The sequence below is a fragment of the Pseudorca crassidens genome, chromosome 1 (genome assembly GCF_039906515.1).
Source record: "Pseudorca crassidens isolate mPseCra1 chromosome 1, mPseCra1.hap1, whole genome shotgun sequence".
NCBI lineage: Eukaryota > Metazoa > Chordata > Mammalia > Artiodactyla > Delphinidae > Pseudorca > Pseudorca crassidens.
The window spans coordinates 188,066,233-188,091,424 of record NC_090296.1 but is presented as its reverse complement, the minus strand read 5'-3'; the positions used below and the strand labels follow the sequence as shown (position 1 = coordinate 188,091,424).

General features: G+C 36.8%; 1 protein-coding gene across 1 annotated transcript in view; it reads right to left on the bottom strand.

Annotated features, from left to right (window-relative positions):
- Positions 1-25,192, bottom strand: part of GPR158 (G protein-coupled receptor 158) — a 324,536-nt gene that overhangs the window by 168,560 nt on the left and 130,784 nt on the right. The window contains exon 3 of the mRNA XM_067703480.1: positions 3,138-3,240. Within this exon, the coding sequence (XP_067559581.1) occupies positions 3,138-3,240 (103 nt within the window). The remainder of the gene's footprint in view (positions 1-3,137; positions 3,241-25,192) is intronic.

The window sequence follows — 25,192 nt, the reverse complement described above, 5'->3', positions numbered from 1 at the left end:
AAAACGACTACCCATATGAATTGCCTGGCTACTATGATTAAAAACTTAACACATTAAAACAGAGGTATGTAGTATAATTCTAATAGTAAACCAAAATTTTTTTTAAATGTTTGGCTAGCCCTTGGTAGAATACCCTACTGAGCTGTAACTCCTGGTCCTTAGGACAAGGAATGAATACTGTTAGGTTTTCATGCAACCTGACAAGGCCATCAGGAAAGACATTTTTGGTCAAAGAGCACTTTACTGACTTCAAATTATAACATGCAGCTAGCTTTCTCTTCTCTCATTGAGGCAGGCCAGTTCTAGCTAAGTATGTGCTGAGGTCAAAGCTGAATCACAGGTATGCCCAAATATAGCTCATCTTTCTGAAAACTGTGGCCTCCTTTCCACAGCTGCTGTGTGTACAACACACGAGTTATTAGCCTTATGCAGAGAAGCGGCCCCTTCTTAGAGAGAGTAGGTCCAGTGAAAAGCACTGGCTTTTAAAATAAGGAGGAAAGTAGGAGTATGCAAATTAAATAAAGATAAGTTGTTAAAGGTTAACTAGTTTCTCCTGGTGGTGTTATAAGCAAATGGCATAGTCATTCTCTAGTTCTACAATATTTAAATGTTTTATTTCAGTCACATAGTGGGAGCTGAGAACAAATGTGGGTAAACCAGATACAAAATACCTTCACAGAACATAAGCTAAAACCTATTCCCTTAATCCTTCAGTGTTGAATCATATGTTATGTCTGGACCATAAATGTGAAGAATGCCAAAGTAGCTGGGCTATTGCCATGATCTTGTACACACACACACACACACACACACACACACACACACACAATCATATCCATGCTGAAAATATGTTACCGTCATTGCTATTGTATTAGTTTTCTATTGCTGTGTAATAACTTATTGGAAACCTAGGGCTGAAAACACCTATCATTACGTCCCAGTTTCTGTTGATCAGAGGTCTGGCACAGTGAAGCTGGGCTCTCTGCTCAGGGTCTCACTAGACTAAAACCAAAGTTTTGGCTAGGCTATATTCTCATCTGGAGCTTCCAAATGTATTCACACTGTTGGAAGAACCTATAGATCTTTGCATTTATACAACTGAGGTTCCTGTTTTCTTGCTGGCTGCCTTAGCTCTTAGGGGCCACCCTCAGGTCCTAGCCACGTGGCCCTCTCACAACAAGCTAATTTATTTCTTCAAAGCTGGCACTAGAATCTCTCTCCAGTCTGCTACTATGGGAAGGATTCATTTAATGCAATATAATCACTTGAGCAACTATACCATCACCTTTGCTACATAACATAGCCTAGCAAGGGAGTGAGTACCTCGTTGTATTCACAGATGCCACCCATACTTAAGGGGAGGAGATCTGTACAGCACATGTGGGAGCAGAATCTTGGAGGCCATCTTGGAGGCCTACAACAACTATTACTCAGAACAAGGGCTGAACCCTGTGAATTATATGACTGAGGAGAGAGCAAAATGTTACTCACTTCCAGAACCTAGAAGTCAAGTGTAAACTGTCTCAAGATGAAGAACAGTGCTTTCCAAGAAAAAAAGAAGAAAAAAATCCATAAATGTCTACCAAGTTTCCCAGAGGAAGACACTCAGGTCTCAATTTCACTGTATACTTTGAACTACGCCCAGTAGAGATGCAAATTCCTATACAGACCGATAATAAGGCTGACAAAGATTTATGGATGACTACCTAAATGATACCTGTACCTCAGTTTTGGCAACCCCAAACCCTGTACCTCCTTTCTCCACTACATTCCTTCTTGTTATACCCAATAGCTGGCTACAAGCCAACGTGGCAACACTGCACTCTCTAGAGGTAGAGTAAAAAAAAATCAATATTCAAATAGTAACTTTGACATTTTCTGGAGTAAGATTAAAACAACCAGGTGAGCAAGTTTTGATTCTGCAATACCTGCATACCTCAGAGATATTGTGGGTTTGGTTTCAGACCACTGCAATAAAGTGAAATCGCAATAAAGCAAGTCACATGAATTTTTTTGGTTACCCACTGCATGTAAAAGTCATGCTTACAGCATTCTGTAGTCTATTAAGTGTACAATATCACTATGTCTAAAAAACCAATATACAGACCTTAATTTAAAAATGCTTTATTCAGAAAAAAGTGCTAATCATCATCTGACAATACAGGGTTGCCACAAACCTTCAATTTGTAAAAAAGCACAGTATCTTTGATGCGTAACGAAGCAAAGCAAGATAAAATGAGGTATGCCTGTATATCTCCTGTATAATCACCTCCCCTTGAATGATGGTGGACCTGTAAGTATGATGAGATAGGCTTTCCTTTGATTAAGTGACATTACATGGCAAAGTGATGGGATAGTCATTTCCATGACTGATATAATGATTATATTATATAAGACTCCATCTGAACAGACCGGGGAGATTTTCTTGGTGGCCTTGAAAAGTAAGGGTCACATGAGTAGGCCTTGAGGAGACTTCTAGGAGCTGAGAGTAAGCCCAGGTTGGTGGCTAGCAATAAAATGGGGACCTCACACATACAGCTGAAAGGAACCTAGTTCTGTCAATGACCTGAATGAACTTGAAAGAAGTCCCTGAGCCTCAGATCAGATCACATCGCAGACGACCCCTTGACTTTGGCTCCGTGAGACCCTGTGCAGAGGAACCAGCTAACCCCTGACTGAAAAGCTAATCAGTTGAAACTGTGTGATAATATGATTGTGTTGCCTTAAGGTGTTAACTCTGTGGCACTTCCTCATGCAGCATAGAGACCTAACATACAAACAAATTAAAACATAAATAAAATAAGCAAACTAGCAAAATTAGCTTTAGGAATTTTCTGCAGCAACACCTCTCAATAACTGAATCCCAACTGGTCTCACTGAGTAGCTACAGTATTTCCAGGCATTTAAAATGTATTGAAAACAAAAATATACCTAAAAAAACCCCCACATTTTTTGGTGGTACTCCAGAGGATTGGAGATGACAAACTAAAGCAAAAACTCCTTAAGTGATGAAAGAATGCCAAACCAGTGGGGATTTAATCATCTAACTCCAACAAGGTTAAAAGAAAATCCAAATAATTAATTATGATAGATATTATGTGTATTCACATATATGCACAGAAGCAAAGGGCACTTACTCTGAAAGCTGTTCACTGAGAAGACTCGAGGATGATAGAATCCTGCTTTGCAAATGCACTGATAGGCTCCAAGCACGAATCCTAGGCCCTTAATCGGCATACACTATGAGAAAGAAAAGACAGCAGTACCGTTGATCATAGTTTACTTCACAGTATAAAGACTCACAGATATCCATCATTGCAAGTGGTAACAGAGATACCACATTTTCCAGAAATAAAATATCTCATTTTTGAACTTTATTTTAGGTTTGTTTGCCAACAGACATTTTTTTAAAGTAGTTTTCTTTCTAAATATATGCCATTACAGCTGCAGTTGCCATACATCTTTAACTCATTCAGTTGCCTTAGGAAGTAATTATAGACAGTTTTTTTTAATGCCTCACATATCATCTTATTGCCTTAAGAGATATTACTTAAGTCTATAAGAATATTTTTAAAAGTGATTCCATGCGAAATATTTCCACCAAAGTAAAGGTAGGTAGGTAGATGGACAGACAGCTACATAGAATTTAAGATGTGGAAATTGCCTTTAAGAATTAAATATTCATCAAATTTCATCCTCGGATTAAAAAATACAAATTGATGGAATAACAAAACAAGTAAACTTTAAAGTGTAATTCAGAAGAGGATAAAAAGATAAATTAATGATCTGAAGTGCTCTTTACCTAAAATCTGTTTCATAGATAAATATTCTACATGTACATAAACATGAAGAAAAGTAATGTTTGGCTTTCCAAATATATCACACCAATAGACATGATGGACATCCCAAAAGCTTAATATTGGCATCTTTCAAGAATATCACTGAACCCTAGCAAAACTGTTTAACATACTTCATTTCTTTTTTTTTTTTAACATCTTTATTGGAGTATAATTGCTTTACAATGGTGTGTTAGTTTCTGCTTTATAACAAAGTGAATCAGCTATACATATACAAATATCCCCATATCTCCTCCCTCTTGCATCTCCCTCCCACTCTCCCTATCCCACCACTCTAGGTGGTCACAAAGCACCGAGCTGACCTCCCCATGCTATGCGGCTGCTTCCCACTAGCTATCTATTTTATATGTGGTAGTATTTATAAGTCCATGCCACTCTCTCACTTCGTTCCAGCTTACCCTTCCCCCTCCCCATATCCTCAAGTCCATTCCCTACGCCTGCGTGTTTATTCCTGTCCTACTCCTAGGTTCTTCAGAACCTTTTTTTTTTTTAGATTCCATATATATATGTTAGCACACGGTATTTGCTTTTCTCTTTCTGACCTACTTCACTCTGTATAACAGACTCGAGGTCCATCCACCTCACTACAAATAACTCAATTTCGTTTCTTTTAATGGCTGAGTAATATTCCATTGTATACATGTGCCACATCTTCTTTATCCACTCATCTGTCGATGGACACTTAGGTTGTTTCCATGTCCTGGCTATTGTAAATACTGCTGCGATGAACACATGACTCTTTTTGAATTATGGTTTTCTCAATTGACTCAAGTGCTGGGTCATACTGTAGTAATATTTTCAGTTTTTTAGGGAACCTCCATACTGTTCTCCAGAGTGGCTGTATTAACTTACATTCTCACCAACAGTGCAAGAGGGTTCCCTTTTCTCCACACCCTCTCCAGCATTTACTGTTTGTAGATTTTTTAATTTTTTTTTTTTGCGGTACGCGGGCCTCTCACTGTTGTGGCCTTTCCCATTGTGGAGCACAGGCTCCGGATGCGCAGGCTCAGTGGCCATGGCTCACCGGCCCAGCCGCTCCGCGGCATGCGGGATCTTCCCGGACCAGGGCACGAACCCGTGTCCCCTGCACCGGCAGGCGGACTCTCAACCACTGTGCCACCAGGGAAGCCCTTTATTTATTTATTTATTTTGTGGTACGCGGGCCTCTCACTGTTGTGGCCTCTCCCGTTGCAGAGCACCGGCTCCGGAAGCGCAGGCTCAGCAGCCATGGCTCACGGGCCCAGCCGCTCCGCGGCATGTGGGATCTTCCCGGACCAGGGCACGAACCCGTGTCCCCTGCACCGGCAGGTGGACTCTCAACCACTGGGCCACGAGGGAAGCCTTGTTTGTAGATTTTTTGATGATGGCCATTCTGACTGGTGTGAGGTGATACCTCACTGTAGTTTTGATTTGCACTTCTCTAATGATTAGTGATGTTGAGCATCCTTTCATGTGTTTGTTGGCAATCTGTATATCTTCTTTGGAGAAATGTGTATTTAGGTCTTCTGCACATTTTTGGATTGGGTTGTTTGTTTTTTTGATATTGAGTTGTATGAGCTGCTTGTAAATCTTGGAGGTTAATCCTTTGTCAGTTGCTTCATTTGCAAATATTTTCTACCATTCTGAGGGTTGTCTTTTCGCCTTATTTATGGTTTCCTTTGCTGTACAAAAGCTTTGAAGTTTCATTAGGTCCCATTTGTTTATTTTTGTTTTTATTTCCGTTTCTCTAGGAGGTGGGTCAAAAAGGATCTTGCTGTGATTTATGTCAGAGTGTTCTGCCTATGTTTTCCTCTAAGAGTTTTAGAGTGTCTAGCCTTACATTTAGGCCTTTAATCCATTTTGAGTTTATTTTTGTGTCTGGTGTTAGGGAGTGTTTGAATTTCATTCATTCTTTTACATGTAGCTGTCCAGTTTTCTCAGCACCACTTATTGAAGAGGCTCTCTTTTCTCCACTGTATATTGTTGCCTCCTTTATCAAAGATATGTGTGTGGGTTTACCTCTGGGCTTTCTATCCTGTTCCATTGGTCTATATTTCTGTTTTTGTGCCAGTACCATACATACTTCATTTCTGCTACATTCAATTACATAAGGATGGAATAACTTCCATTACAATACAGTTTATCAGTAAAAAGGGTGTTTCAAGAATTTGATCAACACTGAAATTTCTTTTTTGATAGCTCTCTACCAAGATCCCAACACTTTACCTTTTTGCCATTATAACCTATTAGAGGAGCTGAGAATTTAGTGAATCTGAAAGTTACAAATAGTGACCCTCTGACAGAGGCCCTTGAGAGAAAATACTAAATTATCTAAATAATAATCCCTCAATCTAAGCTTTAATGATTAGTAATAAGATCAAAATTGCATATCATGAAAATTCCAGCAAACAATAAAGTATTTATATGTAAGGTAGCAAGAGCTAATACATGCTCTAAATTCATAGGTTATAGCACGAAAATCTTTGAAAAAGAGCTCTCTAAAAGACGTTGAATATTTTATTTCATTAATACCCTTTTTTTTTTTCACCCAACACACTCATATCCAATTATGTCTTGCAATTGAAAACACAGTTCTTGACCCAGAGCAAAATACAAGGACAGATAAGTACCAGTCAATTCAACTGGGTTGGCAAGTAGTTATGAAAGAACTATTGTGTGTGTAGAGAATTCCTCCAGGACTTAAATGAAATAACACATCCTACTTATAAAGGTCTAGAGATATAGTGGGTCAGATCCTATTTCCGAATTGTATAAATAAAAAGGCAATTGTAACACTTACTTTGGAGAAGCACTATTATAAGAGATCATATTGTTTGTGGTCAGTCAGAAAACATATGCCTGAATTCTGACTTACTAGTTAATGTGAATTTGGGGCTGTTCTCTTAACTTCACTGAGACTTATTTTTTTTAACTTGTAAGAACAATCATTCAATTAGATTCAGGAACACTTTGAAGAAAGCAGAACTACCAAGATATCCTAATAGCTGAAATACAGGGTATAAGAGGAAGAGAAGAATAAAGGATGACTCCCAGGTTTTTGGCCTGAGCAACCTTAAGAATGGAGTTGCCATCAAGGATCTGGGAAAGGCTGCAGGTGGAGTTGATTTGGAGAAGAGAACACAAGTTCAGTTTTGCAAATGTTAAGTGTGAAGTGTCTATTTGAAATTTAATTCCTGATATCAAATAAGTAGTCTGGGGCTTCCCTGGTGGCGCAGTGGTTGAGAGTCCGCCTGCCGATGCACGGGACGCGGGTTCGTGCCCTGGTCCGGGAAGATCCCACATGCCACGGAGGGGCTGGGCCCGTGAGCCATGGCCGCTGAGCCTGCACATCCGGAGCCTGTGCTCCGCGACGGGAGAGGCCACAACAGTGAGAGGCCCGGGTACCTCAAAAAAAAAAAAAAAAAAAAAAGTAGTCTGATAAAGTAGTATGGAGTTTGGGAGAGATGTCTGGGCTCTATAATTTGGGATTCATTTGCATAAAGACGATAGACAAAGCCATGAGATCAGATAAGACTAGATCATTAAGGGAGTGCCTGTAGGCAGTGAAGTTAATAGATCCAAAGGGATGAGACTCAGGACACTCCAAGGCAAAAAGGTTAGGCAGAAGGAAGAAGCAAAGGACACTGAGAAGTGCAATTCTGTGAGGTACCATTATTTAATTAACTAGATTGTGACACTAAGTGCATAACATGGAATTTCTTGTGAGTTACATTTATTAAACATTCACCCAGCCAAGATATATCCAAGCAAACTAAGTCTTAGATACTAAGAATAGCAGTGCAGTTTAAATATTCTGCTTCACTGGAATTTGAAGGTTAATGCTATTCATTTAATCAGCACTAATTCCCTGGTAATGTGACTCGGCACTGCAACAGTGACTCAGTTGAGAATTTTAAATGTTTAAGGCAGATCTGAAAGTTTATTGGAATAAGGGTATCTCTTTAATATAAGCTAACGATAGAGCTGAAAGAAAATGAAGTTTTTTAAAAAATCTATTGATTAGATAAACATCAATAAATGTTGATTAGATAATTAGTTGATTAGATAAACATCACCAAATATAAAGTCCCCTGAACTTAAAAACAAAATGCTTCCTAATTTTATTATGGGAAACACTGCAATATGAATTATTAGTTACCTCAAACTCTTTGTTCATCTTAAATTATCTTATACCCTTAAAGAAAAATTTTAAAATGTTCAACCAGTTAAATTCAATAAAAGAATATCATCTGTTACAGTGGAGAAAAAACAAAAAAAAGAATATCATTCCGCTACACACACTCTGTGTGGAACCGAATGTGCTGTTGCTTACACACACTTGTCTTGGAGTGTAAAAGTGATCTTACCATACTTTCGTGTTCCATCCACCACCACCATTCTGTAGCTACTCCAATTTGGCCACCTCCCAGCCAAACTTACACATTTTCAACATGAGGCAATTCGTGTACTAGTTAAGCTAATTTCTCTTTTAATCTCCGTAAGTATGGTGACTACTCAACCTATGTTTACTGTAATTGGACTCAGTAACTGCTTTTTATATTTTTTTCTCCTTAGGGATTTAGAATATAAACATAGATCCTCACTAGATTCAGGAGAAAAAAATCTTCAAAATTTTACCATAACATTAAGATGCTCATTTTAGATATTAAAGATCTTTATTTTATATACTCAAATCTAAATCTTTCTACTTTATCTTCATAGAAGTCCAAAAGCGTGGAAATGGAAAAAGCAGCACTTCTTCTTCCATAAGGGTAGCTCTTCCATGAGACCCTTTGATAAAAATTAAGCTCTTCATATTAAGAGTTAAGGCACCCTTGTGAGTGAGGTAGGTGCCCAAAAGATTGGATGCCTTCTTTGATGAACCTTACGAAGCCACCAGCAGAGACTTCCTAAGGAGAGATCTTGAGAGCCTACAATCAAAGGTAGGTCCCTAGGAGTAATCCAGATCCAAATGGGAAGAGATGTTGCTTAAGAGATTAGAGAAATATGGACAGATTGCTAGAAGTATACAACCGACCAAGTCTGGGTCATGAAGAAACAAAAATTACGTACAAACCTATAACTAGCCGGTAGACTGAATCAGTAATCAAAAACCTCCTAACAGAGAAAAGCCCAGGGCCAGATGGCCTCAATGGACAAACATTTAAAAAAGAATTAACATCAGTATTCCTCAAACTCTTCCAAAAATTGAGAGAGAACAGTTCCTAACTCATTTTATGAGCCCAGAATTACCCTGATATCAAAGCCAGACAAAGATACTACAAGAAAAGAAAACTGCAGACCAATAATCCTGATTAACATTGTTGTGAAAATCTTCAACAAAATACCAGCAAACCATATTCAACATCACATTAAAAGGACTATAGAGCTTTCAGCAGCAAGGAGGTACTTGAGAACAAGAGCCGTGTGGATGAAAGGCTCTTGGTGCTGCAGCCAGGAGTCAGTGCTGTGCCTCTGAGGTGGGAGAGCCAACTTCAGGACAGTGGTCCACAAGAGACCTCCCAGCTCCACGTAATATCAAACGGCGAAAATCTCCCAGAGATCTCCATCTCAACACCAGCACCCAGCTTCACTCAACGACCAGCAAGCTACAGTGCTGGACACCCTATGCAAAACAACTAGCAAAACAGGAACATAACCCCACCCATTAGCAAGGAGGCTGCCTAAAATCATAATAAGTCCACAGGCACCCCAAAACACACCACCAGATGTGGACCGGCCTACCAGAGAGACAAGATCCAGCCTCATCCACCAGAACACAGGCACTAGTCCCCTCCACCAGGAAGCCTACACAACCTACTGAACCAAATTTAGCCACGGGGGACAGACACCAAAAACAACGGGAACTACGAACCTGCAGCCTGCAAAAAGGAGATCCCAAACACAGTAAGATAAGCAAAATGAGAAGACAGAAAAACACACCACAGATGAAGGAGCAAGATAAAAAGCCACCAGACCTAACAAAGGAAGAGGAAATAGGCAGTCTACCTGAAAAAGAATTCAGAATTATGATAGTAAAGATGATCCAAAATCTTGGAAATAGAATAGAGAAAATGCAAGAAACATTTAACAAGGACCTAGAAGAACTAAAGATGAAACAAGCAACAATGAACAACACAATAAATGAAATTAAAAATACTCTAGAAGGGATCAATAGCAGAATAACTGAAGCAGAAGAACGGATAAGTGACCTGGAAGATAAAATAGTGGAAATAACTACTGCAGAGCAGATTAAAGAAAAAAGAAGGAAAAGAATTGAGGACAGTCTCAGAGACCTCTGGGACAACATTAAATGCACCAACATTTGAATTAAAGGGGTTCCAGAAGAAGAAGAGAAAAAGAAAGGGACTGAGAAAATATTTGAAGAGATTATAGTTGAAAACTTCCCTAAATTGGGAAAGGAAATAGTTAATCAAGTCCAGGAAGCACAGAGAGTCCCATACAGGATAAATCCAAGGAGAAACACGCCAAAACACATATTAATCTAACTGTCAAAAATTAAATACAAAGAAAACATATTAAAAGCAGCAAGGGAAAAATAACACACAAGGGAATCCCCATAAGGTTAACAGCTGATCTTTCAGCAGAAACTCTGCAAGCCAGAGGGACTGGCAGGACATATATAAAGTGATGAAGGAGAAAAACCTACAACCAAGATTACTCTACCCAGCAAGGATCTCATTCAGATTTGATGGAGAAATTAAAACCTTTACAGACAAGCAAAAGCTGAGAGAGTTCAGCACCACCAAACCAGCTTTAAAACAAATGCTAAAGGATCTTCTCTAGGCAAGAAACACAAGAGAAGGAAAAGACCTACAATAACAAACCCAAAACAATTAAGAAAATGGGAATAGGAACAAACATATCGATAATTACCTTAAATTTAAATGGATTAAATGCTCCCACCAAAAGACACAGATTGGCTGAATGGATACAAAAACAAGACCCATATATATGCTGTCTACAAGAGACCCACTTCAGACCTAGAGACACATACAGACTGAAAGTGAGGGAATGGAAAAAGATATTCCATGAAAACAGAAAGCAAAAGAAAGCCAGAGTAGCAATTCTCATATCAGACTAAATAGACTTTAAAATAAAGACTATTAGAAGAGACAGAGTTTAAAGATTACAGTTTATGTGTCAGATTCCACTAGTTCCCAAGTAGCACTCAACTGGGTAAAACATGGATGTGACTGAGATTCCTGCGCTATGAAATGGTATCTGGATAAAGCATGGACGTGACTGAGATTCCTGCGCTATGAAATGGTATCTGGATAAAGCATGGACGTGACTGAGATTCCTGCGCTATGAAATGGTATCTGGATAAAGCATGGACTTGACTGAGATTCCTGCGCTATGAAATGGTATCTGGATAAAGGATGGACGTGACTGAGATTCCTGCGCTATGAAATGGTATCTGGATAAAGCATGGACGTGACTGAGATTCCTGCGCTATGAAATGGTATCTGGATAAAGCATGGACGTGACTGAGATTCCTGCGCTATGAAATGGTATCTGGATAAAGCATGGACGTGACTGAGATTCCTGCGCTATGAAATGGTATCTGGATAAAGCATGGATGTGACTGAGATTTCTGCGCTATGAAATGGTATCTGGCACAGAACGTGTTCGCGTTTTTATGCGTCAGTTTGATCAGTAATGGTGCTAAAAAAAAAAAAAAAGAAGAGACAAAGAAGGACACTACATAATGAACAAGGGATCAATCCAAGAAGAAGATATAACAATTGTAAATATTTATGCACCCAACATAGGAGCACCTCAATACATAAGGCAAATACTAACAGCCATAAAAGGGGAAATCGACAGTAACACATTCATAGTAGGGGACTTTAACACCCCACTTTCACCAATGGACAGATCATCCAAAATGAAAATAAATAAGGAAACACAAGCTTTAAATGATATATTAAACAAGAGGGACGTAATTGATATTTATAGAACATTCCATCCAAAAACAAGAGAACACACATTTTTTCAAGTGCTCATGGAACATTCTCCAGGATAGATCATATCTTGGATCACAAATCAAGCCTTGGTAAATTTAAGAAAATTGAAATTGTATCAAGTATCTTTTCTGACCACAATGCTATGAGACTAGATATCAATTACAGGAAAAGATCTGTAAAAAATACAAACACATGGAGGCTAAACAATACACTACTTAATAACGAAGTGATCACTGAAAAAATCAAAGAGGAAATCAAAAAATACCTAGAAACAAATGACAATGGAGACACGATGACCCAAAACCTATAGGATGCAGCAAAAGCATTTCTAAGAGGGAAGTTTATAGCAATACAATCGTACCTTAAGAAACAGGAAACATCTCGAATAAACAACCTAACCTTGCACCTAAGGCAATTAGAGAAAGAAGAACAAAAAAAACCCCAAAGTTAGCAGAAGGAAAGAAATCATAAAGATCAGATGAGAAATAAATGAAAAAGAAATGAAGGAAACGACAGCAAAGATCAATAAAACTAAAAGCTGGTTCTTTGAGAAGATAAACAAAATTGATAAACCATTAGCCAGCCTCATCAAGAAAAACCGGGAGAAGACTCAAATCAATAGAATTAGAAATGAAAAAGGAGAAGTAACAACTGACACTGCAGAAATACAAAAGATCATGAGAGATTACTACAAGCAACTATATGCCAATAAAATGGACAACCTGGAAGAAATGGACAAATTCTGAGAAATGCACAACTTTCCGAGATTGAACCAGGAAGAAATAGAATATATGAACAGATCAATCACAAGCACTGAAGTTGAAACTGTGATTAAAAATCCTCCAACAAACAAAAGCCCAGGACCAGCTGGCTTCACAGGCGAATTCTATCAAACATTTAGAGAAGAGCTAACACCTATCATTTTCAAACTCTTCCAGAATATAGCAGAGGGAGGAACACTCCCCAACTCATTCTACGAGGCCACCATCACCCTGATACCAAAACCAGACAAGGATGTCACAAAGAAAGAAAACTACAGGCCAATATCACTGATGATCATAGATGCAAAAATCCTCAACAAAATACTAGCAAACAGAAGCCAACAGCACATTAAGAGGATCATACACCATGATCAAGTGGGGTTTATTCCAGGAATGCAAGGATTCTTCAATATACGCAAATCAATCAATGTGATACACCATATTAACAAATTGAAGGAGAAAAAACATATGATCATCTCAATAGATGCAGAGAAAGCTTTCGACAAAATTCAACACCCATGTATGATAAAAACCCTGCAGAAAGTAGGCATAGAGGGAACTTTCCTCAACATAATAAAGGCCATATATGACAAACCCACAGCCAACATCGTCCTCAATGGTGAAAAACTGAAAGCATTTCCACTAAGATCAGGAATAAGACAAGGTTGCCCACTCTCACCACTCTTATTCAACATAGTTTTGGAAGTTTTAGCCACAGCAATCAGAGAAGAAAAGGAAATAAAAGGAATCCAAATCAGAAAAGAAGAAGTAAAGCTGTCACTGTTTGCAGATGACATGATACTATACATAGAGAATCCTAAAGATGCCACCAGAAAACTACTAGAGCTAATCAATGAATTTGGTAAAGTTGCCGGATACAAAATTAATGCACAGAAATCTCTGGCATTCCTATACACTAATGATGAAAAATCTGAAAGTGAAATCGAGAAAACACTCCCATTTACCATTGCAACAAAAAGAATAAAATATCGAGGAATAAACCTACCAAGGGAGACAAAAGACGTGTATGAAGAAAATTATAAGACACTGATGAAAGAAATTAAAGATGATACAGATAGATGGAGAGATATACCATGTTCTTGGACTGGAAGAATCAACATTGTGAAAATGACTCTACTACCCAAAGCAATCTACAGATTCAATGCAATCCCTATCAAACTACCACTGGCATTTTTCACAGAACTAGAACAAAAAATTTCACAATTTGTATGGAAACACAAAAGACCCCGAATAGCCAAAGCAATCTTGAGAACGAAAAACCTAGCTGGAGGAATCAGGCTCCCTGACTTCAGACTACACCACAAAGCTACAGTAATCAAGACAGTATGGTACTGGCACAAAAAAAGAAAGATAGATCAATGGAACAGGATAGAAAGCCCAGAGATAAACCCACGCACATATGGTCACCTTATCTTTGATAAAGGAGGCAGGAATGTACAGTGGAGAAAGGACAGCCTCTTCAATAAGTGGTGCTGGGAAAACTGGACAGGTACATGTAAAACTATGAGATTAGATCACTCCCTAACACCATACACAAAAATAAGCTCAGAATGGATTAAAGACCTAAATGTAAGGCCAGAAACTATCAAACTCTTAGAGGAAAACATAGGCAGAACACTCTATGACATAAATCACAGCAAGATCCTTTTTGACCCACCTCCTAGAGAAATGGAAATAAAAACAAAAATAAACAAATGGGACCTAATGAAACTTCAAAGCTTTTGTACAGCAAAGGAAACCATAAACAAGACCAAAAGACAACCCTCAGAATGGTAGAAAATATTTGCAAATGAAGCAACTGACAAAGGATTAATCTCCAAAATTTACAAGCAGCTCATGCAGCTCAATAGCAAAAAAAGAAACAACCCAATCCAAAAATGGGCAGAATACCTAAATACACATTTCTCCAAAGAAGATATACAGACTGCAAACAAACACATGAAAGAATGCTCAACATCATTAATCATCAGAGAAATGCAAATCAAAACTACAATGAGATATCATCTCACACCAGTCAGAATGGCCATCATCAAAAAATCTAGAAACAATAAACGCTGGAGAGGGTGTGGAGAAAAGGGAACACTCTTGCACTGCTGGTGGAATGTGAATTGGTACAGCCACTATGGAGAACACTATGGAGGTTCCTTAAAATCTAAAAATAGAACTACCATATGACCCAGCAATCCCACTACTGGGCATATACCCTGAGAAAACCATAATTCAAAAAGAGTCATGTACCAAAATGTTTATTGCAGCTCTATTTACAATATCCAGGAGATGGAAACAACCTAAGTGTCCATCATCGGATAAATGGATAAAGAAGATGTGGCACATATATACAATGGAATATTACTCAGCCATAAAAAGAAACGAAATTGAGCTATTTGTAATGAGGTGGACGGACCTAGAGTCTGTCATACAGTGTGAAGTAAGTCAGAGAGAGAAAGACAAATACCGTATGCTAACACATATATATGGAATTTAAGAAAAAAAAATGTCATGAAGAGCCTAGGGGTAAGACAGGAATAAAGACACAGACCTACTAGAGAATGGACTTGAGGATATGGGGAGGGGAAAGGGTAAGCTGTGACAAAGCGAGAGAGTGGCATGGACATATATACACTACCAAACGTAAAACAGATGGCTAGTGGGAAGCAGCCGCATAGCACAGGGAGATCAGCTCGGTGCTTTGTGATCACCTAGAGGGGTGCGATAGGGAGAGTGGGAAGGAAGGAGATGCAAGAGGGAAGAGATATGGGAACATATGTATATGTATAACTGATTCGCTTTGTTATAAAGCAGAAAGTAACACACCATTGTAAAGCAATTATACCCCAATGAAGATGTTAAAAAAAAAAAAGGTTAATTATCCTAACATCCAGTGACTTCTCCACAACTATCAGCTGTTTATTAAAACAAAAGGAAAACACTGAAACAGAGGAAATCTAAAAGGCCCCCAGGCAGTGATAGGGTACACATCACATATTTCTCAAACAATCTTCCAGGAAAACAAGAACTCATGAATAACAAATAGTGCAGTATTTCACCAGGGAGCAAAAGAACTACATTTTGTCTCTATTTATTTCTAAATTGGAGTTCAGGAATTCCTGAGGATGAAGGGCCCTAGTAAACATCTCAGTGGGCTCCCCATAGTGCTATATCCTAGAAGTAAGAGTAAATAAGGAGCAGTTTGAGACTTTCATAGATTTCTGTCCAGCTGTGGGACAGATCAAGTACTGGTTAGATTAAGATGATCTGTCTCTATCTAGTTACTTATCAGAGACAGGGCAAAACCTCTCCGGAAGAAGGTAATGCATCCAGAACCACTGCAACAAAACTATGTGTGGCATTCACTCTTAAATTAACAAACACTAAGAAATAAACAGACAGTATAAACAGATCGACAAATGACCAGATACTCAAGCTACTGATAGATTTTTAAATAACTATAATCAACATATGCAAGAAAGCGGAGGACAACTTTTAGAAAAATTGGAATCTAATTTTTAAAAAAACAATAAAATATTCTGGAATATTCCAGAACTAACAAAACCAAGATAGGATACCAGAGAAGACAGGGTAAGTTAAGGAGAAGACAGATGAGCAAAAGACGTCCAGTCTGAAGCTTGAAAACTAAACTGAAGAGAAATATACAAAAGAACACAAAGGACATAACGAATCATAGAAAAGGGATCTAATATACTTGTACTTAGAGTTACATAAAGGGAGAGGACAGAAGCAATATCAGATAAAATATATTTCGTTATACACCCCAAAGTGGATAAACACACATCATAGTCTAACTAGAAAGCCAAACACACACAAAAATCTTAAAATAGCCAGAGGGAAAAAAAAAGATCATACTTACAAATAAGTAGCAACAAGTTTGACAACTGTCTTCAAAACAGAAATAAAAGAAACCAGAAAATAATGGAATGACATCATTAAAGTGCTAAAAGAAGGGAAAACCCTAGAATTGTTTCCCAAGAGAAAATATCCCTTCAAATGTGAAATACATAAAGGTATTTCAAGTCAAACAAAACCTGAAAAAAAAAATACCTTATCACCAGACCTATGACAAAAGAAATGCTAAAGGAATTTTCAAGCAAAAGGAAAATTATGCCAGACAGAAGCACAAAAGTGCAGGACAGGGCTTCCCTGGTGGCGCAGTGGTTGAGAGTCCGCCTGCCAATGCAGGGGACGTGGGTTCGTGCCCCGGTCCGGGAAGATCCCACATGCCGCAGAGTGGCTGGGCCCGTGAGCCATGGTCGCTGGGCGTGCATGTCCAGAGCCTGTGCTCCGCAACGGGAGAGGCCGAAACGGTGAGAGGCCCGTGTAGCACAAAAAAAAAAAAAAAAAGAAAAGTGCAGGACAGAATGAACAGCAATGTAAGTAAATATGTGGGTAAATCTAAAATAGATAGTACAAGGTACTAATAGTAATAATAATGTCTCGTGAGCTTTAAGATATATATTGAATTAAAATGCAAGGCAAAAGGCAGGGGGAAGGGTAAATGCAGGTAAAAGGTGCTGATACCCTATTTCGTCTGGGAAAGGTAAAAGGAATAACACATTTGTTTGTAATGAGCTAAGGATATATGTTGTAATCCATAGAATAACTACTAAAAGTATAGAAAAATAGTTTATAACAGGCAAAGAAAAAAGTGCAATACTAATAAAAAGAAACAATAGATTAATGCCAACTAAGGCAAGAAAAGAGACAGAAAGGAATATAATGGGACACAAAGAAAAAGATATTAAGATAATATATGTGAATAAAATTAACAAGGAAGGGAAGAAGGAAAACAGAAAGACAGGCAGCTGTCTGATTTCTAACAGTGATTTCTTTAAAATTTGCAAATATTGTTAGGTGGTTTTTCCAGTGATGATTAGAAAGCAATTACATTTGTATAGTAAGGCCATTAAATTAATATGATGTATGTTTACATTTTTATAAAAGAACGACAGCAGGAAAAACTAATGTTTTTTATCAGGATGTTACCTTTGAAATGGGGTGGATAATGACTGGAAGAGAGCAAAAATGGACTTTTTTGCTGGTAATATTCTCTTTTCCCACCTGAGTGCTTGTTAAACAAGTATGGTCATTTTGTGCACTATTTTGTATGTATTTTGCACACCAATCAAAGTTTTAAAAAATAATCAAGTAGCACTATGAGAAACCACTTTACAATGACTAGGGTGGCTAAAATTAAAAAGGTAAACAATAACAAGTGTTGGTGAGGATGCAGAGAAATTGAGCCCTCGTACACTGCTGGAGGGATTATAAACAGTACAGTCACCTTGGAAAACAGTTTATCAGTTCCTTAGTTCCCGTATGACCTAGCAATTCCACTCCTGGGTTTATACCCAAGAGAATTAAAACACAGACCCACACAGAACTGGCATAGAAAAGTTCACAGCAGCTTTATTCATAATAGCCAAAAAATGGGCACAACGCAAATTTCCATTAGCTAGTAAATGGATAAAATGTGGTCTATTCATATAATAAATTATTATTCAGCAATAAAAAGGAATGAAGTACTGATACATGATACAACATGAATGAATTTTGGAAAAAGTATGTTAAGTTAAAGAAGCTAGTCACAAGAGAGCACAAATTATATGATTCATTTATATGAAATGTTCAAAATGGGCAAATCCATGGAGACAGAAGTTTGAACAGTGGTTGCCAAGTGTTGGGGAGAGGTACAAAGGAGTACAAGGTTTCTTTTTGGGGTGACAAAGAGCCTCTGAAAGTAGACAATTGTTATGGTTGCACTACTCTGAATATAATAAGAACCACTGAATTGTACACTTTAGGAGAGTGAATTTTATAGTATGTGAATTATAGTAAAAAGAGAAGACATTTCCTTGAAAACTGAGAAAATGCAGGCTATAGAAACAAATGTAGATGGGATGCAGATAAAGGAGCTATAAAACTCAAACATTTTTGGCAATGCTTTGTCTTAGTCATCTTGGGCTGCTATATATTTATAACAAACCACCATAATGGCTTAAACACAGATATTTCTCACAGTCTGGAAGCTGGGGAGTCCAAGATCAAGGTGCTGACAGATTCAGTTCCAAGGGAAAGTCCTTTTCCTGGCTTGCAGATGGCCACCTTCCTACTGTGTCCTCATATGGTGGAGAGAGAGGGAGAGCCCTGGTCCTTCTTCCTCTTCTTGGAAGGACACTAATCCTATTCTAGGGCACTACCCTCATGACCTCATCTAAACCTAATTACCTCCTAAAGGCCCTACCTACAAATGCCACATTTCAGGTTAGGACTTCAACATATGAACTTTGGGGGGACACAAACATCCAGTCCATAATACACTTAATGTGTACAAGAATACAGAAGGGAAGATTGATAATGTTGGCAGAGACTGGCAAAGAAGCAAAAGTACCATTTTAAAAGATAACGGCTGGAAATTTTCCAAAAAAAATTAAGTTCACATTCCAGATGCACTACAAACCCTAAATTGGATTAATACAAGGAAAATAACGCCTAGATATATCAAATGCAAAGATAATCCTTAAAGCTGGCTTCATATATAACTAAAATATATATTCTATATAATCTGAATATATTCAATATTATATTATTAGATATTTATTATTATACTATTAAAGTGATAATGGCTTGTCTAATAAAAGTGCAACAGAAAATAACTGCTAATCTAGAGTTTATTTACAATTAAAATACCCTTCAAAATTAAAAAGTGAAATAAAGATATTTTCAGAAAACCAAAACCTGAAATAATTTTTCAGCTGCAAACCAACACTACATAAAATACTAGGGAGTGTTTATTAGACAGAAAGAAAATGATCTCAAATGAAAGAATGAAGATGCAGAAAGCAATCAAAAGCCATGGAAAGGGTAAAATCTGGGCTCATCTAAATTAATATTTACTATTTAAATCACTGTTGTAATTATGTATGTATTATTAGGGACATCCCTAAAAGAAGCCTAAGAGAATGTAAGATACAAAGTTGATATTAGTGATGAGAAATGACAGAAAGGACAGAAGAGGAAAGGCAACTAGAAATGATAAAAAAGTTCAAAACCCAAATATAAAAGAACTCATACATCAATAAGAAAAAAATAAACATTCCAATTTAAAAATGAGCAAAAGTTTGAATAGAGTGTCACAATGGTTAATAAACCTATAAAAAATTTCCAACTTCATTAGTCATCAAAGAAAAACAAATTTAAGATAACCAATACATATCTACTAAAATGGCTAAAACTTTTAACAACTGACAATTTAAGTGTTAGTGAGGATATGAAATAAGTAGAACCCTCATATAGTGCTGACAGACATATAAAGACATACAATCTCTTTGTAAATGAATTTGGCATTATCTACTAAATCTGAAGATAACATATCCTATTATCTAGCTATTTCAATCCTAGATGTATATGCAACTGAAAGATATGCAAACATGCTCTAATAGACAAGCAAAAACAGCTGCACTGTTTGCAATAATCCCAAACTGTTAAGAAGCCAGATGTTCATCTAAAGTAGAATGGAGAAATAAATTGCATTTATCTAATATTATTTGTATAATAGAATATTATACAGCAAGGAAAATAAACCAATGCTATATACAACAACATGGATGAATTTCTCAATATCTCAAACAATGTTGAACAAAATAAGTCATATGTGCTGTATTATTCTATTTACATAATGTTTAAAACAGGATATTGCAATATGTAGTGTTAGAAATCAGGGTATTTTTTAGTTTGGGGGAATAGTGGGGAGGAGGTGATGAGTAGGGGCACAAGAAAGCTTTCTAGTGTACTGGTGATGTTTTTTCTCTTGACCTGAGTGGTACTTATGTAAGTGCGTTCCTTTTGTGACGATTCATTGTGCTGTATACCTAGGATTCTATATTTTTATGCAATGTTTTTTATTTCAATAAAAATTATAGAATTAATGTTATGCCACACTTCTGCCTCTCATGCCTCCAGTTTTTATTTCCTTTCTCTTTCACCTATCATATAAATTCTATTTTTTAGTATTCTGAGTTATTTGAAACAATCAGAACATTTTATCCATTCCATTTTTGCTGACAGAGAAGGAATCTAAGTACTGATACTGAAGGAGGAAGCCTCTGGAAATTAAAAGTAATTACACAAAAAATTATGTAAAATTCAGAATGTGTTTGCATGCACTCAGTTCTTGGCTGCCTCTCAAGTATTTAGAATCTGAATGTACATTTGCATTTCCCCAGTGAAATTTTAGAGGGTTTTTCAATAGTAATTAGCAAATCAGCTAAAGAATAAAGGGCATAGAGCTAAACCAAAAGCCAGGAACTATACTGCTTATTAAATGCTAAATCAAAACTAAATGTTACATTCTCAAATGGCACTGAGCTTTTCTTTTATTACGGAGAAAAATAAAATATTATTTATCACTCACAAAGAAAATCATTTTAATTGGTATAATTGCTATCATTCTCCGCTGAAAAACATGCAAGATTTTTTAAACAATTTATCTTATTCTAGAAAAAAATTCAAGATGCATAAATGCCCTTAGTTCATCACTGAACCACAAAAAAAGTTTTTTAAAAAACAGGACAGGGCTTCCCTGGTGGCGCAGTGGTTGAGAGTCCGCCTGCCGATGCAGGGGACACGTGTTCGTGCCCCGGTCCGGGAAGATCCCACATGCCGCAGAGCGGCTGGGCCCGTGAGCCATGGCCGCTGAGCCTGCGCGTCCGGAGCCTGTGCTCCGCAACGGGAGAGGCCACAACACTGAGAGGCCCGCGTACCGCAAAAAAAAAAAAAAAAAGGACAAATTTTAAGTAAATATTTAACGTTAAAAAATGTTTCCAAGTACTAATATTCATTTTTATATAAACAGTAAAAATATTGGTTATAAACTTTCTTTACTTTATCATCAAAACAGGCCTCTCTAAATAACCTCTATGGCACAACATTCAAAGCCCTGCACACACTCTTTCAAGTCACAGAACTTTAGTATCCTTTGCCTTACCTGAGACTCTCAACCTAGTCTGACCAACAAAAAAATTTGGATGGAAATATAAAATAGCTATTTAATTTTAGCATTCCTGATATCTATGAGTGGGAATGTCAACTAAAACTGACATGTACCCTAGACTTTAAGAAGATAGACTTTTTAAAACAGAAGGAAAATTTCTCCAATGAAACACAAAGTTCAGAAAAGAAACATATCCAAGAACACTGAGGAGTTCACAGGAGTAATAAGCATTAGCACTAAGTTTAAAAAATTTAAAGTACCTTCATTTTCTTTTTGAGAATGTCTGCAATGGCCAATAAGGGACAGACATATAGGTACAAGGCATATATACGGACTCACCAAAGTATTTTCCATGATTTTATTTGAAGTTGCTAAAACTCATGGAGAAATGGATAAAAGATTCAAAGACATTATTGAATAATCATAAAAAGGGCTCTGATTAATAGAGGGAAATTTGTGGTAGTGAATTCCAAGGCCCCTACTCTTGGCACTCTTTTCTTCCATGTGTTTAATGACAGTTTGAATGAAGCATTGAGCGGATGATATTAAAGAATTAGTGGTCAAGAACACAGACTTTGGAGTGAGACACACTTTACTTCAAGTCCCAGATTAACTACTCAATAGCAATGGAACGTTGGGCAAATTACTGTCTCCTGAAATCCTATCTTCCTTACCTATAAAATGAGAATAATAATACTTCTTACATCATACAGTTATTTTATTTTACAAATGCTTGTATGGTATTTATTATATGCTAGTCATTATTTTTAAAACACTTTACATATATTAATTCATTTAATCCTCATAGCAACCCAGTAGGCTAGATGTGATTGCTTATCAGCATCCCAACTTTATAGATGAGGAGACTGAGGTAAAGAGGTTAAGTAACTTGTCTGAGATCACACATCTAACAACTGACAGAGTGGAGTTTATATTAGGTAAATAGAATGCCCAGTCATATTCATTAAATGTTAGCACTCATCATAATCGTCATCATTGGAATGACACTGAATATACAAGATGATAAACGCAGAAACTGAAAGGACAATAGGTTAATTAGAACAAAATAAGATTTAATATAAAAATATAGGGTCATGTGACTAAATCCACAAAAATCAGCCACATAAGTTGCCAAATTATGATATGCCTGCCCCTCAAATACCAAAACAACAGTTGACTGCATTAAAGGTAATAAAGTAATATAGAATAAACAATCATTCACAGATAGATTATTAATTTCAATATTTAGAACTTCAGTTTAAAGAGACTATAGTCCAACTGAAGAGATCTAAAAAGGAATGATTCCCTTCCTCCAAAATACCTATGATTCAACTATCTGTGGTATGCCAGAGGCACACTTTAGGTTCAAACACAAATAGGTTGAAAGTAAAAGGACAGAAAAAAACATACCATGAAATCAGTAAGAAAAGAGAACTGGTGTGGCTGTACTAATGTCAAATACCATACAATTTAAAACAAAAGTTGGTACTAGAGACAAAGAAGGACAAAATTTTTAAGGATGAAAAGGTCAATCTATCAAGAAGATATAACAATTGTCAACATGTATGTACCTAAAAACAGAGCACTAAAATACATGAAACAAAAACTGACAAATTTGAAAGGAGAAATAGAAAATTCAACAATAGTAGGACACTTCAATTCCCTACTTTCAATAAAGAATAGAATAACTAGGTAGATGATCAATAGGAAAGTAAAGGACTTGAACCGCATTATAAATCAACCAGATTTAACAGACATCTATCTAGAAAACACTCAATCCCGCAAGAGCAGAATACACATTCTTTTCAAGTACACATGGAACATTGTCCAGGATAACCAGGATAGACCAAAAACAAGTTTCAATAAATTTAAAAGGATTTATATTACACCAAATGTTCTCTGACCAAAATGGAATGAAATAAAAAATCAGTAACATAAGAAAATTTGGAAATTCACAAATATGTGGAAATAAACAACACAGTTAACCAATGAGTCAAAGAAAGTATCATAGATAGACACTTTGAGATGAATAAAAATGAAAACACAGCACACCAAGATAAGTGGATATACCTAGGGCAGTGTATTAAAAGGAAAATTTATAGCTGTAAATGTCCATCTTAAAAATGAAGATTTCAAGTTAACCTAGACTTCTAACTTAAGAAACTAGAAAAGAAGAAGAAATTAAATATAAAACAGAAGGGATGAAATAAATATCAGACTGGAAATAAATAAAACAGAAATATTTTTAATTTTAAAAAATCAACAAAACTAAAAAGTTGGTTCTTTGAAAAGATCAACCAAGTTGACAAATCATTAGCTAGAATGACCAAGACAAAGGAATGAGAAGACTTAAACTAGACAAGCTGCTCCCAAAATTCATAGGGAAATGCAAGGGACTCAGAATAGCCAAACCAATCTTGAAAAAGGAAGAACAAAGCTGAAAGACCCACACTACCTGATTTCAAACTTACTACAAAGCTAAAGAAACCAAGATAGTGTGGTACTGACATATAGACAGACATACAGATCAATGGAATAGAACTGAAGAGTCAAAAAGTAAAGCATTACATTTATGGTCAACTGAATTTTGATTAGGGTGCCAATATAATTCAGTGGGGGAAAGAATGGTCTTTTCAATAAATTGCACTGTGATAACTGGATATTTAGATGAAAAAGAATGAAGTTACATTCCTACCTCACACCATATACAAAAAGTAACCCCAAATGAACCAAAGACTTAAATGTAATAGCTAAAACTATAAAAATCTTAAAGAAAGTATAGAGATAAATCTTCATGACCTTGGATTTGGAACCCTATCTTTAGATATGACACCAAAAGGATGAAAAACAAAAGAAGAAAACAAATGGGCCTTCATCAAACTTTTGTGCTTCCAAAAATACTATCAAGAAAGTGAAAAAAACAACTCACAGAATGGTATAAAATATTTGAAAATCATATATCAGATAAGGGAATTGATTCTAGTATATGTAAGAACTGTAACAACTCAACAATAAAAGAAAATAAAAGTCTGGGGGTTCCTCAATAAATTAAAAATAGAGTTACCATATGATCCAGCAATTCCACTATTAGGTATATACCCAAGAGAATTGAAAACATATGTTCACACAAAAACTTGTACTCAAATGTTCATAGCAGCATTCTTCATAATGGTCCAAAGGTAAAAATAAGCCAAATGTCCACCATCTGATGAATGGATAAACAAAATGGGACATATCTATGCAGTGGAGTATTATTCAGCCATAAAAAGTAATGAAACACTGATACTTGCTACAACATGGACAGCTTCTAAATCAATGAAGCCAAACATAAAAGGCCATATATTGTATGACTCCATTTATATGAAATATCCAGAAAAAGCAAATCCACAGAAACAAAGTAGATTAGTAGTTCCAAAGGGTAGGGATGGGGGGAATGATAAGTGACTGCTAGCTAATGGGTATGACCTTTCCATCTGGAGTGATAAAAATGCTCCAGAGGGCTTCCCTGGTGGCGCAGTGGTTGGGAGTCCGCCTGCCGATACAGGGGACATGGGTTCGTGCCCCAGTCCGGGAGGA